Genomic DNA, 19,531 nt, shown 5'->3' on the forward strand with positions numbered 1-19,531 from the left:
AATGAACATAAATTCAATCTGTTCAAGTTTTAATTTAAATTCTGTTTTTGGAGTGTGTGCAAGTTATGACTGAGGGTTTGATTTTGAAAAGCTGTGCTAAGCGGGAGTTCACAGTAGGCAGCCATTAGCAGTTTCGACCAGTAGGAACATCAAAATTGACATGAACTCACTGAAAAGTAGAACATTTCAGTCTCCTGTTGATTCGACCTCCTCTTGGCTATATTCAGCTTGCTCATGTAAGACTCAGAGGCCACAGACTTAATGGATTCAGTGGAGCGGCTGTGTTGGAAGGCATCCGACACGTCAAAGTCCTCCACCGTCAGCATGTCCTGCAGCGTTTGCATGGTGGCATCCAAGGTCTTTCTCACCTGCACAGATGGTGAAATACAGAAAACAAAAAAGATGACAAATGAAGCATCATATCTTACTCGGTCTTGGTCATATTTTCCTTTTAATAGGAAACAAAATGCAATTTATTTTCCTCCAACCCATCACAATATTGAAGTAATTGATGACATTTTCAAGGGCAACAGTGAGTGATTTACAGCACGAACATATTTATATCAAAGACAAATTGACCCCTGAACAATAAATGACTTTGCTTGTTGCACTGAAACGACACCAAGCAGCATCAGAATAGAATTTCAGAACAACCCGCAGGTCAGGCATAAATCAGAAAAGTAGCTGAAAATGATAAGTGTCTGACCAAGATACAAATTGTTCCTAAAATTGCAGAAGCAGGCTTTTTTGTTTAGGCCTGAGATTGATAAAGCTCATTTCTAGTAATGACATGGCTCGTCCATTATCCTCAAGAGCACATGACACAGGGACACAGGGAAGAGGCAGAGCCATTGGCACAGGCAAGTCCAACAGGGCTTGGTTATTATCACCTCCATTTGCACCTTTGTGTCTGCAGCTCATCATCACAATAGACAATTTCAAATATAACCTCATAGAAAACACAACATTGGCACTATGACAACATTCTAAATATACTCTCAGCTCCTACAGAGCAAGGGTCATTGAAGAGTAATTGCAATGAGAGCAGATGGTGATGTGGCCCTCCTACTTGGCTCTGGGGAAAATGAGACTGGCCTTTCTGTTTTGGGGGTTGGGGCTGAAGGTGTTGGGGGTGGTGGTGGTGGTGCTGCTGGACAGACACAGAGCCATCATAAATCCTCACCTCCTCATTCTCAATCTTCAGTGTAGCTAAGCGAGACTGCAGTTGGTGATATCGCATCAGGAGTTCAGTCTGGACTGGCTGCTGGGCACTCACCTGGCACACCTGAGGAGGAAGAGGACAAAATTGGGAGGAGAAAATTGATCCATCTGAAGTTTAAGAGTTGCTTTATAAAAATCAAAAAATGTTCCCCAGTTTTAGACAAATCTTTGACAAGAGTTGCAGCATTCGAAGCATCTCACCTCATCTCCCATGTGTGGCAGGTACTCAAAGCGCATAGGAGGGCAGAACACCTGGTTATACATATCCATGATCTTGTGCTTGTCACTGCGAGAGTCAAGGTTGTCCACTGCATTCTCTATGATATCTAGCCCCTCGTGGCGTGATGTCTCTAAGTTGTACTCGGCAGATAAGTAGGTTCTGAAGGTACGTGCCAAGCTAGCATGGTAACCCAGGTCGCAGCACTGCAAAAATAAAATACCTGATAAATGACCAGGAAAAAACACTTTGCCCATGTGTTATCAGAATAATAATACAGTACATGCTGTTAAATAATTCATTTGACAAACTAATACAAATTTTCAGGGAATATGAGTGTTTGAGTGCAAATTTGTAAAAGTTAAGCACCCTCCTTCCTGTTCAGACCTAGTTCATGGACTAAATCCCAAATTACATACAGGTTACTATTCAAAAATAGAAGTAGAGTTCACAGAATTACAGGAGCTAGCACAGTAGGACACCTGGGATAATGACAGAGTCTTATCACACAGAGCAGTATGAACTAACCTAATTAAGCAGAGGATTGTAGTGAGGAGGTTTAGAGGGAGCTGACAGCTCTGTGAATCACTAAGTAAACGTTCTTTAGCAGGTTCTTTAACACTGAGGAGGTACTCTTTGGTGAACAAGCCTCATTGCACCACTCAGTCAAAGTGGCTCAGTAGACTAAAGACTAAAAGGGAGTAAATAATTATTAAATTGATATTATTAAATTATATTTTCACATTTTTTCTAATTTATTTCATATGACATTCAATTAATTTTGAAAATGTTCAAGTTTACATAAATTCTACTCTACTAATATCCCCTATGATAATACTTTCCCCACATAAGTTGAGTGTAACATTCTCTAATTTTAACTGTCAATCACATTTAAGCACCACATAACATACATTGTATGCATAACCGCATAATTGTAGAATATAAAAAAAGTCTATAAAAGCTATAATTTGGTATTTATGCAGCAAAACTTTAATTCTAAGTCTTTTAGCTTTCAATATTTGTTTCTGTATTGGTAGAATGAACTCAAAATGTTGCTCTGAATTACAGTTCAACAGTTTCAAGTCACCGATGCTGACTGACAAAGCTGACTCCTTTCTGCATGAACGTCTGGTTTGATGTGTGGTGGGCAGTTACTTTGACATGACAAACACACCCTTTTCGTCCTCTGCCCTGCTAGTAGCAGCTAAACTAGTCATGCTCACAATCCTATTCCCTGCAGCTCAGCAGGATTTGGGATGACATGGACCATTCAGTTTCCAGACACTGGAACCATCAAAGCTGCCCATCAAAGAGACTTTGATAACAATGAATCGGGATCTCAGTATGTCCAGCTACCGTGACCAGGTCACCATCACATTTCATACAGTCTAAAACAGATTTAGCCTAATTTAGCCCTAATGTAATAAACCATACAGTACAATTTCACAACTGCAGTTGCTGTTGTTTAATATCACAAGTAATGTTCCTCAAAGTGGAAAAAAATTGCTATAGTTATAGAAATCTCACTGAAATCAAACCTTTTCATGCCTGACCTGGAAAATGTGCATCTCTTACTAATCTCATGTTATTGCTGATGTAGTGCTGTATGGTGGTTTGGCCTCAGGGAACAATGTGACAAACAGACCGTTAGCACACAAAGAAAGGGGAAGTAGCTGGCAGATTATAGGGGTGACAGCGTCTGTGATGGAAATCTCACCATAAGGTTTAAAGTTTCTTGATTGCCACTCACAGCGACTTTTTTTCCATTAGCAAAGAAAAATCTGTGACATTAATCTTGGAAATAAAGTAGGACTACAGAGAATGAGTCAACATTGGTTTTCAATCCCTGCCAATTAATGACAAAACAAAATTAATTAAAACTGCAAGCAGTGTCAAAGGGCCCTCGCACCCCACCGGTTTCCCCCCAACTGTAACGCCGTACGTGCACGTCGGTGCGTGCGGCAGTGGCAGGGCTGTCAAAACTGGCATGTAGATGTCTTTGCTCCTGTGCCTTTAAGTGAACATTGTGTGATGGGGTTAATGTCTCCACTAGATGGCAAACTAAGACCACAAATGAGTCTGGGTGACTTCTCAGCACAAAGGAATGTGGGTGAAGGGCCAAATAATCATCAAGATTGAGCATTTATGGCTGGATGGCCAACTTCCTGTTGGACTTAGGCTATGGGTCCAAGAGGCTTTTTAGTGCGTCTGGACATGATACATGTGTTTCATGAATTTGGTTTGTCTACGTCAATCTGAGTCGAGGGGCTTGATTTTTTAAATTTTCTAGGGGGCGCTATTAATCCATTTTTGCGCGATCCTTAGAATATCAAATTCGTCGCCGGATCGGACATGATTGCAAGTTTTGGTGAGTTTTGGAGCATGTTTAGGCTGTCAAAAAGGCGTAAAACTATAATAATAATAAAAATCATCCAGATTGAACATTTTAGACTGGATGGCCGACTTCCTGTTGGACTTAGGGTATGGGTCCAAAAGGCTTTTTTGTGCGTCTGGACATGATACATAGGCCTTGTCGATTTCATTTCTGTATGTCAATGTGGAAGGCGGGGCTTAAACTTTGAAATCTTCCAGGGGGCGCTGTGGAGTCATCTTCTCACTTAAAAATCCCAAACTTTGTCAGTAGTCAATATGTGTGACTGTTGAGGTATGTGTACAATTTGGTGAGTGTAGGAGTTTGTGAAAATGTACAAAATGGATAAAGGCATTAGGGGGCGCTATTGAGCTGTTGTGCCACGCCCAGGGGCAGTTATGGTCTCAAATTAAAGTGCTCCTCAGTGTGAACGTATGTGGGCAGTTTGGTGATTCTGTGAAGACGGGAAAGTCCTCTAAACGCAGTTGGAAAAACGGAAAATTGACGCAGGAAATGAACAATAACTGACTTCCTGTTAGAGCGAAAAATTTGAAAAAATTAATTTGGGGGTTTACCCATGAGTGCTATGAGTCCTGTAAATTTCACGAAGATCAGACAAAGTTTGTAGTCACATGACCTGCTGTTAGGGGGCGCTATGGAGACCCCTTGCCACACCCACCCCCAATGATGTTGAAATTGAAACGGCTTCAACAGGTGTGACATTTTACGCACTGCATGTATTAACATCCGACAATGTATGGAGGAGTTATAAGGAGTTGTTTGTTTACACAAACAAACGACTGCCACGCCCACCTTGTATAACGTAGGTAAAATCTGTTATCAAGTTTACATCATCAAGGTCTGATGATGATACAGTTCCAATCTGAAGTCTGTGGAGTCAAAACTGCAGGAGGAGTTCGTTAAAGTACGAGGCCTGGAAATGGGGAAAATGGCGACAAAGATGCACCTGTGATCCAAGATGGCCGACTTCCTGTTGGACTTAGGGTATGGGTCCAAAAGGCTTTTTTGTGCGTCTGGTCATGATATAAATGAATCCTAAATTTCGTTCATGTACGTGCATGTAGAAGGCGGGGCTTCAACTTTTAATGTTCTAGGGGGCGCTGTAGATTCATTTTGGCACTTAAAAGGTTGCGGTCATACCAAAAAATAAAATTCGTGAGTCTTGACGAGTGTGTCCAATTTGGTGAGTTTTAGAGCTTGTCAGTACATCCTAAGTGGGAAAAGGCATTAGGGGGCGCTACTGAGCTGTTGGGGCAAAATATTGGGCAAATGTGGTATCAGATGAAAGAGCTCATGATTTGAAACCTACGTGGCAGGTTTCATGATTCTGTGAACATCATAAAGTCCTCAAAGCGGTGTTCGAAAAATGAAAATCGGTTGCACTTAATAAAAGTGGAACTGGAACAAAATAACAAAACAGACAATAATGTGTGCAATAGTGATAACATAAGGAAGTATATGCAGCATGACAAAAAGAAAAATGACTTATCTCTGCAAAGAGGTAACTATTTTGTATGTATGCAAATTTACAGAATAATAATAATAATAATAATAATAATAATAATGCATTTTATTTAAAGGCGCCTTTCAAAGCACTCAAGGACACCTTACAAGGCACAAAAACACGACAACAGTACATCAAACAATAAATCAGGTACATTTTAGTGCAAAGATAAAGAAATAAATATGAATGTGATTCAGTATGTTTCAAATGATCTTGTCTAAACTTCCCAACAAATGTTTCTTCATCATAATCTTCATCTGTTCATCTGCAGGGTGACTGGTGGCAGGTCAGCCGGGGCTGAGAGTCCAGTGCCAACCACATTAACCGCATTCATGCCTGCGTACACAGTCTCTGCTCACCAGCTGACTCTGACCGACTTCCAACCATTAGCGGTTTGCAAAACAAAGTTGTCCTTTTAAACACTGGTCATCAGACTTTCCAGCAAAGTGGCACTGGTTCACAAACTGAATAACAGTGAGTTCATATTTACTTAACCCTTAGATACTGTTCGGGTCAAATTTGACCCATTTGAAAGCAAAAAAAACACCCTAAATTACACTTTAAGCCTGAAATTATATGAACGTGGCTCTGAGTATACAAATATTTCAAAATTATTTATTTTTGTGCAGTTGGTATGAATATTTGTACATACAGGCTGTTCGGGTCAAATGTGACCCATATTTATTCAAATACACTTGATTGAGCACAATTGACAGAAAAGGACGGTGTGTGGTTCATAGCCAGTGTTGATTGAAGCATTCAAAAATGTTGATGCGTCTTTCACTTTCAATATAATTCACAGAAATTATTATGGCTGATATGTTCTCCTGCTTTATATGACATGAGATCATAATATAGTGTCATTGTGAATGTATTTGCTCTATAAACAAAAAGTGTCACACCATAAGAAAATACTCTCTCTGCTCTCCAACATTAATGAAGCACTGATCACCCATTTATTAATGACTCAAAATATATATGGATGCAAAATACATTTGTGGTTCAAAAAGGGACCAAATATAAAAGAAACTCCCAAAAGCTGCATCAAGAAAAACAAATGTATGAGAACAAGAGTGTGGGAGACTGAGGATAAATGATTCTGTTAATACTAATGACTGAATTGAATTGAATTGAGCCCCTTCAAATTGAAATCATCAGCAATAGTAGCTGCATGATATTACAGAGCATCGCTAAGCTAATTTTCATGTCAGCTGCAGTCACTCACCAGCATATCAGTGTTAGCTTTGTTACGCCGAAAAAAGTATTGAAAAACTGATGGCAATTAGGTTTATTGGGGCCAACAGAGCAGCTTGGAAACAAACAGCTAACAGGCTGCGATTGAATGAGATGCGGGAACAGATGGTGAGAAAAGCGACAGTGCTGAGGAGTTAAATCAACATCAGAAATCCCAGCTGAGAGATGTAAACAAACACATGTGCCTGAACGCATACTTACATCAATCATATCAGAGACGTCATGGATGTAATATTTTGCCACAACTGCATTCGTTGCTGCCAGGTTCAACAAATAGTCATTCCGGGCTTTTGTGCATTTCAGCTTATTCTCTGAGTACTTGGCTTGCCTCTGGGGAGGAGAGAAAAGACAAAAGCAGATGAAGGAAAAATCCATCAGTGCAGGAAAATCAAGCAGCAGGGAGGTTTGAGTATGTGCTCAGGCAGCCGCAGCTTCGAGACCATAAGACAGGTAGCAGGGACATTTTGGAGGAACTGACTCCTGAGAAGCTGTCTCTAGATAGTAACATGTTAAGTGGCACAGGCAGACTTGGATTTAGTCATTATTGTGTCTCTTGACGCTGAAGTGGAGGCTGCAGAATGTGGATGCTGAAGAAAAGGCACTTAAAGAGGCTCTGGCTTAGTGAAGAGTAACATTAAAATACAGTTTTTTGCATATTTACACAGACTGCATATTTGTAGTCATTTGTAGGCATTCAACTGACCAGTATGTGAATTTAAACAAATACAATTGTACTTAGCACTAAATAATATGAAGGAAATAACTGCAGGTTCATAAAGTGACATTTCTGCTGTAAACACAATGGACTTTTTGCAAATTCCAGAGATACTTTGACAATGATCTTAATTTTTTGTACATTTCAACATATGTTGACATTTTAGTTCCAATTTCACAAAGCCACTGTGATGCAAATTTCAGCAGTAGGTTAGAAATAAGAGATTGACTTTTATTCCTTCCTCTTCCTCCTCAAACCTGTTTGCAGGCAGAGTAATGAGACAACTATAACAGCTTGGTAACGAGGCATAGGAGGGGGAGAAAAAGAATATTCATTGCTACGCTGTGTTATAAATAGTGTTCAGTTTCTAAGCAAAGCAGCATCTCTGAGGATACCAGCCTGAGGAAGGAGAAATGCTGTCGTCCTGACAGCTTTTTGATTTCCTGCACCTGAGAGATAATAGGAGTTTCATTTGCATGAAGAAATTCCAAAAGAAAATCCAGAATAAAAAAATGCATGGGTGCATCTGAAGTACATTGTGCTCCAGAGACCACCAGCCCAGTACTGCTGGCAGACAGCTGAGACTACACAAACTACAAATCTGCATAAGCTGGAAACTGAGTTGGGTTATTGGCGTGGAGTGCTGCAGTTTCCTAAGTGTGTATCTGGCTGCGGACCCTCAATATACTCCTGAGAGTCTGTGACATCTTACTGCTGTCTGTCTGCTGAACTATCCCTCTCTCACCAACTGAAACAAACAAAAGAGCTGATTTTCCATCCATAAAGCCAGACTCTTCTAACCTAGTCATCATCCAGCTTTGTGCAGAATCTTCTTAAAGGTACTTTATATCCAAATGGTTGTCTAATGATTCAGAATTTTTTCTATCCATAGCTTATGCATACTCACCTTCTCTTTCATCTTCTCAATTTTCCTGACTGAGCTGCGTCTCGGTTGGCGGTCCTCGTGGCGTAGGAGGTTAACATTGAGATCTCCGGACTTGCTGAACTGCTTCTCCTCTTGTTTCTCGGCATCCTTCAGCTTGCTCTCTGCACTGATGCTCTCAGTGTGGTACATGTGGTATGTTTTCATCACCTGCAGAAGGGACATTCACTCAGCTTACTGGCATCACATTTTACAGTATAAATTAGAGGTGACCAGTAGGGAAACACAGTTTTATCAGGCACCAGTTGCTTGGTGACTCACATACTGACATGCAGCTTTTACCATCAGTGCTGATACTGTCAGCAACAGGGAAACAATGAACAGAGATCACATCTTCCAAAGTCTTGTGATGTATTGTCATGTCCTTTCCTTCCAAAATCTTGATCTTGACTTTTTCATGGTGGCCTGGTAGATCAATTTGGGCTGAAACACAGATGTCACTACACATGGGATGTGTTAAGTGAATCCAGGGGCTCAGAGTTGTGTGTGGTTTAGTCTTGGATGTCAAATTTCCAACTCACCCTCTAATTCTCCTCCTCCTCACTGAGGCTTTCCGGGCCTCTATATGATTTCTATAGTCAACTCTTCACCACTTCGACCTTGTTCATTTTCAAGTATTTTGTGCAGTGTTGTTCTGTGTTCTCCACAGTTACCACCTCACTTTGATCTCTACATAGACACTCATACTTTGACACTCAGACATCCCCTCATCTGCTCCAACATGGTGACGACAAGAATGTAGTGACAGAAAACCTAAAAAACCCTCATTAGGCACAACAGAAGCATCCTGCATCTTTCTTAACTCGTGCCAGATGCTCATTGAGAGAGTTTCTCCCCTCAGAAGCCCATTTGTAAAGGAACATCCAGGTGTGAGCTGCTTCTTCAAACATTTTGCATTTTTTGGAGCCCTGAGAGCATTCAGAAACGTCTGCGAATGACTTAGGATGTTAGACAGTCAACATAAACAGTCATTTATTTGTTTCCTTCTCCAGGTTTCCTGTGATCAAGCAAGTAATGCTCACTTTGTGCTGCACTTAATCAGTGGGGTTCCTTTTATCTCTATGTGAACTACTCATCAAAATCACCTGTTTGCACAACTATAATCTTTCATTGACCTCCAACCCCGTGATAGTAACATTTAACAGTACTGCCACTTTAAAAGCCTCTGTTTATTTTCCTATCTGTGCTGAAATAAACACTACTCCCCTTCAGACGGTGCAGAAACTCTTCACAACAAGAGTGACAAACAGCTGGAAGCCAAACACCTGAAAGTAAAATATATAGAAAGAAAGACACTAGTCTATTTTCAGAGTGACAAAGCTGACAATGATGTAGCTGCTCCTCCAGGATAAAAAAAACAAAAAAAAACAAGGATAACACTCCATTCCTCCAGGCTGTCAAATCATTTATTTCAAATTCCTTGCGCCTGATTTTCAGCCAACTTTGAACTATCTGACTACAGGACCCGAAGCTAAAGACACAAAGTAATTTGCAGGAAGACTGAGCTTCAGCTGTGTCTACAGGAGGTGTGTATATAGTTGAGTCCTCTGACTACAGCCCAAGGCTATAACTCCTGAGCAGACTGAGATGGTACGAGAAACCCAGCTGTGAAGGAGAGGCTGAAGTTTTTTCATAATTAATTCATAGCCAGATGTAGATGCTTCTATTCAACATAAATCTAAATATTCTCAGTGTGTACTTGTGGCCAAGTGGTTTAAAGCGTTGACCATGATGACATAACCAGGGACATTATTATAGGATTATGAATATTTTTGAGAAGGCTAAGTTAGGCTGATCAGATATTTTTATGTTAATTTTGTTGTGATGTTGAGATGAATGAATGACTATAAATAAACAAATGAACGAATGAGTGAGTGAATGAATGAATGCCATGGCAGCACTCTGAATCTGCGCTGCTGTTAACGAGAGAATAACAGCGTATAAGACTGAAAAACACATATCAGACAAAGGCTGGTGGATCAGAAAGATAAGATAAACTCAGGCTTTATTGATCCCAGTGGGGATATTAAGTCTGTGTAGCAGGAAATTAACGCAGGTTGAAGCAAAGAATGCTGAATCTCACAGAACAGAGGTCACTGGTCAGTGATTGATACCTCAGACATTCAGACCTTTGCTCACTTTTCTCATTTCACGTTCGGTACTGATGACAAGCCACAAACAACAGGACTGTCACTGTCGATAATACCTCTGCAGCCTTGTCATACTTTAAACAATATTGGAACAACAGCTTCAGCTCACAGTCTTACATATCTTCCTTTACCTCCCACTGAACAGCCAGAGATCCAAATGGTATTTCACAGTTTTCCTTCAGCAAAAGTTGTTTTGTTTGCAGCCAATGAAAACTGTTCGAAAATACCACAATTCAATTACCATGTGGCCAAGTATTGATTTAGCTATTTCTGTACAATAAAATACTAACAGGGGTGCAGTCATAAAAAACAATACTTTGTTTCCTTACTGCTGCATGAGGGGCAAATAGAGGAAAACTCAGATTGGTCAGTCACTACATGTCTGCCAGTGCACTGTCTGGGAAAATAATTTCCTACAGATGATGTCAACTTTGTACAGCCTTTAATTTCAATTCACCCCAAAGACCTTCACAAATACGGAATTTATTTTATATAAAAATATCCATTAACCTAAACATACAAAGATCATTCATGAAATCAATTGGAAGAAAACATGTGAGGCACCAAAGCAGGGATCCCCCTTCAAATATGGACACAAATCAAACCAAGAGAACAACAATTAAATGTGAAAATGTATGTGCTTTTTTGACTAGCATGAAATTATATATAGAAAGAAATGTGTGTAATTGCAGCAATGAATTTTCCACATTAGCTGTGAGGCTTCAGACAGCTCCCACAATCTCTTGCACATAATCAGAAAGAGCCAGGCTACACGTCAACATTTGGATTTTAAATCTTCAGTCGGATCACAGTTAAGGCCAAGTAGAGCATGAGAAGAGACCGTCTGAGAATTTTATCAACACACAGCATTGCATTCAGCTTGTGAGGGGGCAAATTAGTGAACTTATCGTGCATCACTCCAAATCCAGCAAAACTTGGGTAATGATCAGTTTCCCAGTGTTACGACCTCCATCGTGAACCTGGAATACGCTCTGACACTAGCTGGCAGGCACATGCTGCTGTAGAGGGAAAATGGCTGCATATTTATATAAACATAAAGATGAACAAGTATTTTGTAAAGTAGTTCTGTTTAAAGTGTTTGGCCAACGGCACTTAACACAGTCCTTTTTAAATGTCTATTATCCTACAAGGACTTTTGATTATCTTGTGCTCCCCACCACACTGATCTATTGCGGCATCCAAATGTACAGATGGCACTATCAGGGAGAGATGCCAGCAGTGCCCTTTGGTAGTTTGACTCTCATCACATCGCTCATATGAATAAGTCATATAAAGCAGAGCTGCTATCTCTTCTGTTTCACTTCAGGGGGTAGACGATTGCTGAAGTTGCCTGGAGCTCATCCAGTTTTGGGGCACTAAGCCCCCCTCAGTAAGGGCTCATCTTTTGAAACAGTGAAGGACTAGCATAGTATGTACACATCCCTACAATACGTTCATCTATCTGCAGAGTTTCCTGCAGATAATCTCATTATTTACAATTCAGTTGCTGAGTTATTACCAGTTATTGAACTGCAAATACAGTACTATTGTGAATAGTTGGAGAAATAGTAGGGACAAAAGTTTTAAAAAAAACCTACAGCTACAGCAACGTTAATTACAAACATTCATCATAACTTATGTAAGACTGGGCTTGGAAGACATGCTGCCTTCATTAATACTTCCTTCTAATCTGATATTCTAGATTGATACAAATAGAATTACAAAAATACAATGAAATATTAATGATATGGATTTTTTGCTAAAGCAGCCTCAACTTGGCTGTAAAGTAAAAGAGGAACATCCATCCGTACAACCATTCACCACCTTTTTTATAATAAAACATTGAAAAGGGTGTCCAACAGTGGGTCGCTATGAAAAAGAAAGAGAAAAGATCTGCTCTTCACAGAAGCAAGTGATGTAAACTGCCTTCTCTCGGGTGGCAAATCAAAATAAAGAAGGAGGCCGTTTCACACAGCAACAGAGATGGAGAAAATATCGCAGAGAAACTCATCATGATAGTATCTGACTATCCAGAGCAAAGCCAAGTGGTGGCATCAGAGACAACAAAGCCACTAAGCTGGAACAGATGACCTAAAATGAATGAGTAAGTCCACTGTTATGGAAACAAGATGCACATTATGTAATCCGCTTATTATTTCTCATCAAAAGCTCTCTAGCTGCATTTTGCAGATACAAACAAACTTATGCAAACACAGTCTAAAAATAATGCGGTCAAAAATAGGCCATCAGGTGTTACACAGACCTCCACAGACACAACCAGTGATGTGAACCCACAGCAGGACTGTTGCCACCACATGTGGAAGTTACATTTAGAGAGAAATGTAATGCTTGATTTCATCACAACTTTGTCCCTCACTTATCTTCACTCTTATCATCCTCAAAAGGTGAACAATAAATAAAAAAGATTTTAAGGTGAAATTAATTGAATAGCTCTCTTAATAGACTAAAAGCTGCACACTCAATTAATTTAAAACAGACCATAAATATGTTTCCACTGTGGTCTGGAAAAAAACAAACTTATGAAACAAACAAATAAAAAAATGTTATGCCTCAAGTTCAGAGGAGCTTTTTGGAGAGCAATTTCATTGGCCTTTAACCTATAACAGTCAGGAAGGCTGAAGGCAGTTTTATTACAGTAAGGACAGAAGTAAACTGACTCCAGCCCTTTGATGCTTCTGGGTTTTAACAAAGCCTGCAGGACCACGACAGCAGGATTGTATTTGTTTTATTTCTTGCTGTGTACATGGGCAACGTCTAATTTTTGCAAAAGAAATTACACTTTCATCCAAAGACTAAAACAATTTTTCTGTAGCCCTGCAACAACCAAAGTAAAAGTATCAAAGAAGGAAAACACAAGTATTTGAAATAATCAAAGGAGAGAGAAAGACAATAAAAGAGAACACATGAAACAAAATGTCAGGAAGACAGAGAGAGGAAACAGAACTTTGGTTGAGGTCAGTGATGAGAGGAGACGCAAGGAATCGATCTGTAGGAGGCTCAGTGTGTTACTTACAGTGTAGAGTTCATTTGTCACCTTCACCAGCTCCTCATGCATCTGGATGCCGATGTCCTTGCTCTGAAACACAACAAGCAGAGAGAACAGTGAGAAAACAAATCATGCTTAAGCCTTCAGATATTGGAGAGCACTACGCTGACAACACGACTTTGTGAGTCATAAGGAAATATCTCAGTGACTATTAGATGGATTGCCACTGAATTTGGTGCAGATATTTTAGGACATGAGAGGATGAATTCTGATGACTTTATTGATCCCCTGAGCTTCTGTTTGCACCCACCTACCCACAGGTCAGCATTTACACCAGAGGTCCAGACTTTAGTTTATTACAAGATGATTAAAAAGCAAATAAAATACAATTTACAGTAGCTCCTTCTCCTGTTCAAACTTACAATAACACGACCCAAAGAATAGTAACGCCTGAGGGATAATACTACTGCAGCTATAAACTTTTAATCTTCTTGTAGTAGAATAAACAACAATTGCAGCACAGAAAACAACAGTCAGGTCTGCAGAGAAGAAATCCTTAACATGATGTCATATTTTGTTTCATTTGTACTTAATGCTTTACTGTTTTATGTCAGATTAACTGACCTCTAAAACTAAAAACATTGTCACTCCCCCTTTCCTCTGTCTCAGCAGTTCTTTCTTTCCAGCCAAACATGTAACAGCTTGCATGAGGAAATGAATGAAAATATGGGAGGACAATAAATTCAAAAGCTGGTAGAGTACCTATTTGCACAGGCATTAAAGCAAGTAAAGATACATGAGCCTGTAAAGTTGTGCAGGAGGAAATGTATACAATGTATTGAATTAAGTATTATATTAATTTAAAACCACTCTATGCCTGAAATCACACAGTGCCTGAGGACTTTAAGGGCTGCACAATCACAACAACATACCAATTTAGACAGTCCTTTTTAGTAGACCTATTGTTCAACTGTAATTACGGTTGAATAGCAAAAAGCACAACATGCCTGTTTCACTTCCTGTGATTATTGCACGTTACACTGCACTTTAGCTGTGTGTCTGTGTGTGTTTGTGGTCATATGTGTGTGTTCATGTGTGAAGAGAAAGCGTGTCTAAGTGTGCGCATGTTTGAAGTGTCAAGGGGTGAAGATGATGTGTTACATCCTCCAACAAAGAACACTGCCAATGAATGTTGCACTGTGCTTAACAAGCATAAATAAAAATCAATAATGTTTCAAGAGGAACAAGTCCAATTCCTATTTTCATATTTCATCCCAATAGTGAAAAGGTTGCTCAAGACATCTTTTCTCTCTGCCACCACTTTAATTTGTTTGCATTGTGTTTTGCTTGGAATCACACTGAAAAAACTTTCACAAATACAGCAAACACCTCATGAAGCAGTACATTTATCCCTTCTCATGTTTTAATATGAATGTACCTTGACCTTTTCACCATCATTATACTGCACAGCAGGCCTTGAAATCCAAAACAGGAGACACACATGGGCTGGAACTGACAGAGTGAATGTTAAAACATCTGTTTTCATGTGAGAGAGGAATGAAGCCTTTATTTGAAGACTTGGAGGTGAGAAAATGCACCAGCAGGATGTCTCAGTGTGATGGTCTGACACATTCAAAAAACAGATGCAACACCTCTTCTAACCTTACAAAGCTATAGGAAGTTGCTATGTTTGAGAGAGGCACAAATTAAGACTTTTCACATAAAGGAAAATTATGCTGATTTTGTCCATTTGCAACTTTAGTCCTGTACGTTTTAGGCAGCGGTGTGATATCCCTAGGGCTGCAACTAATGATTATTTTCATTATTGATTAACCTAATTGTTTGGTCTATAAAATATCAAAAAAGGTGAAAACGTTGGTATCCATTTTCCTCAAAGTGGCATCCTCAAATGTTTTGGTTTGTCCTGACCAACAGCCTACAACCCAAAGATATTCAGCTTACTATCATGTCAGTGGACAAAAACAAACGAACAAAAACAACAACAACAGAAAATATTCATATTTGAGAAGCAAATAATTTGAAATTTTCTTCTAAAAATGATCCTGAACAATGAATTGATCATCTGAATTGTTGCTGATTCATTTCATGGTTTGCAACTAATCTATTAATCTATTAATCTATTAATCGTTGCACCTCTAGATGTCTATAATATCAATATATCCCATGTCTCTCCATCTACTGTAGCAGCCCAGATAAATACTATCATCATGTATTCTCAAGTGGTTAGTGAAGTGGAAAGTGGATAAACAGTGGCAAAAGTTTGGCTTCTGTTTTTTGGGTTATATTTTTATCTGTCTGGATGTGTTACCACAGCTATGAAAGCTGAAAACATTTTGAACCAAAACCCCAAAACAATTATACATATATAGTCCGACCCTGAGAGGTCTGATAAATACTGCTAAAAAAATCTGGTGGTTAAACTACAATCTCCTACACAGCTTGTTTGCTGTGATGAATGAGAGCAAGTAATGTGAAACACACTGCATTTTGGCATGGCGGACAATGGCCTAGCTATAAAAATGAACATCTGCTGAAGAAGACAGTCAGGTGTGTGGTTAAAGCTCTGTAAAAAGGATAGCAAGTAAGAGAAACTAAAATGATTTTTTCTTTGTCAAATTCATGTTTATAAGGTCAAACATGAACTTTCACACTTGAAACAGCTAAGGGTGTGTCCAACATTCAAACATATTTCAGATTTCAAAGGTTTTTCTTAGATGCCAAACTGAAAGGAAAAACTTTTAAGATTAATGCCAATATAGCCTTGTTCAATGAGTGATGACAAAATTACAGATGTCTGTTAGAGATGGATGCACATAGCCAATGAGCGGAGCTATATTTGGGCTGTTGAGCTGCAGCTAACAAAATCAGTGAGCTGCATAGTAAAGTGAGCAAGCGAGTGTGTGACAGTCAAATACGATAATAATGTCATTTAAAATAGGAGGGGAAATTCCAAATTCATAAGCTTTCTTAGGAACTGTGTCAACACCTGTCTCATTTCTACTGGTGCACACAGAATGCTGCAACTCAATAAGATGCATAGTGGTCATTTCACATATGAATCATTATGAGAAATATTGTTTTCTGTCAGATTTTGCAATACATGCACACACATACACACACACACACACACACACACACACACACACACACACACACACACGCACAAACACAATCCAAAAATCACTCAAACTACACTCACCCACTGTTCAGAGGGATTCAGGTGAAAATGACAGTGTTTGTCCACACCCTGCTCTGCTATAACAACTGTGCTTAAAAAAGCTTGTTAAAAATGAGTCAGAGACTAAACTAATCATCAAAGAGGGAAAAATTCATAAAACAAATTCTTGCTTCAACAGTTCTTTTTGAAACTAGATTATTAATTATGCTCAGAGGAAGAAAAACAAAGTAACCTCAGTAGTACAGAGGGGATTTGTTGTTTTTGCATTGTTTCTATCTGGAGTGCAGGTATTAGGTCCTACTCAAACAAACATCGCTGGATGTGATAAATGGAGAAAATCCTTTGAGGGCCCCGGCAGCTGGTGAATGGCATCTGTATGCATCAGTGGCTCTGAAGTGAGAAAGACTGCAGCATGTACTGCAGAGGCTCGGGGGACACAAGGAGGGTTCAACCAGGGAGGGGAAAAATGTGATGCAACTCTCTGTAAGAGCTATGACAGGTTGGCCATTATAGTATAAGTAATATACATTGTATGCGTCATGGTCAAAGGAAATTTTTCCTTCTGTACATTCACTTTTGCCACACCTACGGTAATTGGATTATTTAAGTTTTCCTTGTTGTTACACTATTAGGAGCACATAATTGTAACACTGAACCTTTCAAATGAGACATTCACACCGCACCTGTAAAATGTGGAGAGGATGCTGGGAATTTTCTTATATCTGGTTCAAAGTTGGCCCAAATTTAGGTTTAACCATCATAACATAATTAACAGATTATGAGGTAATAAATAGAATATATAACTAATACTGTAAGTCACAATTGTGCTACTGAAGCTGTTAATATGTTAAAATTCTTCTATATATTCTTTTTACCAGCTCTTCTTTATGTTTTTGATTATGCTGGCATATTATCAAAGCTGTTTTTTCATTTCAGTTTAACATTTTTTCTTCAGAACTCAATGACATTGTTTTTTTGGTACATTATGTATTGCCCACGGATATGTCTGCCAGCTAGCGACCAGCCGAGCCATCCATTCATACTTTCAAATGTAGAAAAAGCTACCTGAGGGCACCTGGATCAAAAAGGATGGGGTGTTTCCCTCTTTTCAGCCCTGGCTCAGTCTCTGATACACACAGGCATTCACACAAGTCAACAAACACAGACACACGCATATGTACACACACACACAGTAATATCTGAATGGAGCCTCGTAGGCAGAGTGCAGTTAACCTACAGGAAGGCCTGCAAGGTGAAAACAGGATTCTGATGTTTGGATAAGACCTCAGTCATCTCTGCAATGTGCTGACCGAGAGCCAAATGTTTCTCACACTAGTTGGGGCTATGGAGTATTTGGACAGGGAGGTCCCAGCTCCACATTTCCCCGTGCTACTTCTTCTGCTCTGCAAGCCTGTTCAGTTCTCATAGACCTTCTAGTTACTCCACGTGTGCTGAAAGTGAGCTTGGAAATACCAAAGTTCTGTTGGCTACCATTAGTCTGCTTACGTTGTGAAGCAGCTGGATTTCTGAAATCACAACATCAAGAAATCGCATTAGAATCCATCTTGTCAGGCTTCAAGTTATGCATTTGTGCCCAACCAGGGTCTTATGAGGATTCTGATCTTGCAAATTCAGCTGCCTTGCAAGGTGATGATAGATGGTGATAGGCAGATGGCTCATCCAATCACCTGCCAAGTATTTTTTTGAGAGTGCCTGCCCTTTTCCAAACACTTTCCAAGGATGACTTCTCAGATGGTTCTGTGCAACAAACCATCTGGCGCGTCAGGTTATTAGTCTGCATGCTAAAGTCGGACTGAAGCTTTACAGTTTTACATTAAAGGGTTACGTAGATATGGATTCTACACATATAGCCCCTGGAGCTTGGTCGTAGGCTGTGCACCCCCTCAAAAATGCTACAAGACGTTACAGCAACGGTAGCTACTAAATTATACCAAACAGAGATACCAAATTGGTATGTACAGTCCCACTCAAAAGTTTGGACACACTTTTTTATTCCCTTGAATGAGAAAGTGTGTCCAAACTTTTGACTGATACTTTAGGTGGAGACTGTTGATCATGCAGATAGCATTAAGGATATTGCAGAATGGCAGATCTCCTTTTCTGTACCACTGTAAATCTAACAAAGCCCTCTCCGCTGCAAACTTTCAGCTCACAGTGAACACTATGACAGTGACGAGAGTGTAAACACAGTGACTGCACAGGACTAGTCCAATGTTCAGTAATGACACAAGGAGAATCATAAGTTACATGTCCCACCATCTCCAAGTAAAGTGAAACAGTTACTATGGGGTATATAATTAAATAGCATGAGCATAGAGGGAAGAACGGTGATCTCACAGACCTTCTTGAACAGGCGGATGACATCGTCACAGATTTGGGCCAAGCGGATGATTACATTGTTGGTATAGATGTCGCTGAGGGTGGCATGGTCGCGGCTCTCACGCCTTGTCTGGTTCAGCACCAGGTACCAGCAGTTTACTGAGGAGAGCAGGTGCTGGTCTTTCCTGGAAAACAAGAGGAATACAGGATCATTAGAATGTATCTCAGAATAAATCCAAATCTGGATAGTGTAGCTATCTGGCAATGTGTTTTTCATTATTTGTATTTGTTTCAAATTTTCAGTTTTATTAAGTGAAATCTCAAGAAGTGACTGGTTTCTTTTCCAGTCACTGCATGATTACTGTAAGAATATCTACAATACAAATACTGCAAATAGGTCAAATCTCTTACTGTCTTTTTTGGTGGCTAAAGACAGCACTATGGTATTTTAGATGCAGTGATAATGTTGTTTGACTAATGATGAAGGCATCAGCAGTTAATGATAAAAGTAAACAACACAGTTACAGACATGATCCTGTGTTTTAGTAAAAAAAAAAGAAAGAAAAACCCGTTGTTGCATAAAACACTG

General features: G+C 39.5%; 1 protein-coding gene across 1 annotated transcript in view; it reads right to left on the reverse strand.

The window, feature by feature from the left end:
- Positions 1-19,531, reverse strand: part of srgap3 (SLIT-ROBO Rho GTPase activating protein 3) — a 57,136-nt gene that overhangs the window by 13,714 nt on the left and 23,891 nt on the right. The window contains exons 3-9 of the mRNA XM_062444244.1: positions 18,965-19,127; positions 13,431-13,493; positions 8,211-8,396; positions 6,790-6,918; positions 1,423-1,644; positions 1,184-1,285; positions 171-368 (exon numbers count right to left, since the gene is read on the reverse strand). Of these exons, the coding sequence (XP_062300228.1) occupies positions 171-368; positions 1,184-1,285; positions 1,423-1,644; positions 6,790-6,918; positions 8,211-8,396; positions 13,431-13,493; positions 18,965-19,127 (1,063 nt within the window). The remainder of the gene's footprint in view (positions 1-170; positions 369-1,183; positions 1,286-1,422; positions 1,645-6,789; positions 6,919-8,210; positions 8,397-13,430; positions 13,494-18,964; positions 19,128-19,531) is intronic.

This window comes from Scomber scombrus, chromosome 3 (genome assembly GCF_963691925.1).
Source record: "Scomber scombrus chromosome 3, fScoSco1.1, whole genome shotgun sequence".
Classification (NCBI taxonomy): domain Eukaryota; kingdom Metazoa; phylum Chordata; class Actinopteri; order Scombriformes; family Scombridae; genus Scomber; species Scomber scombrus.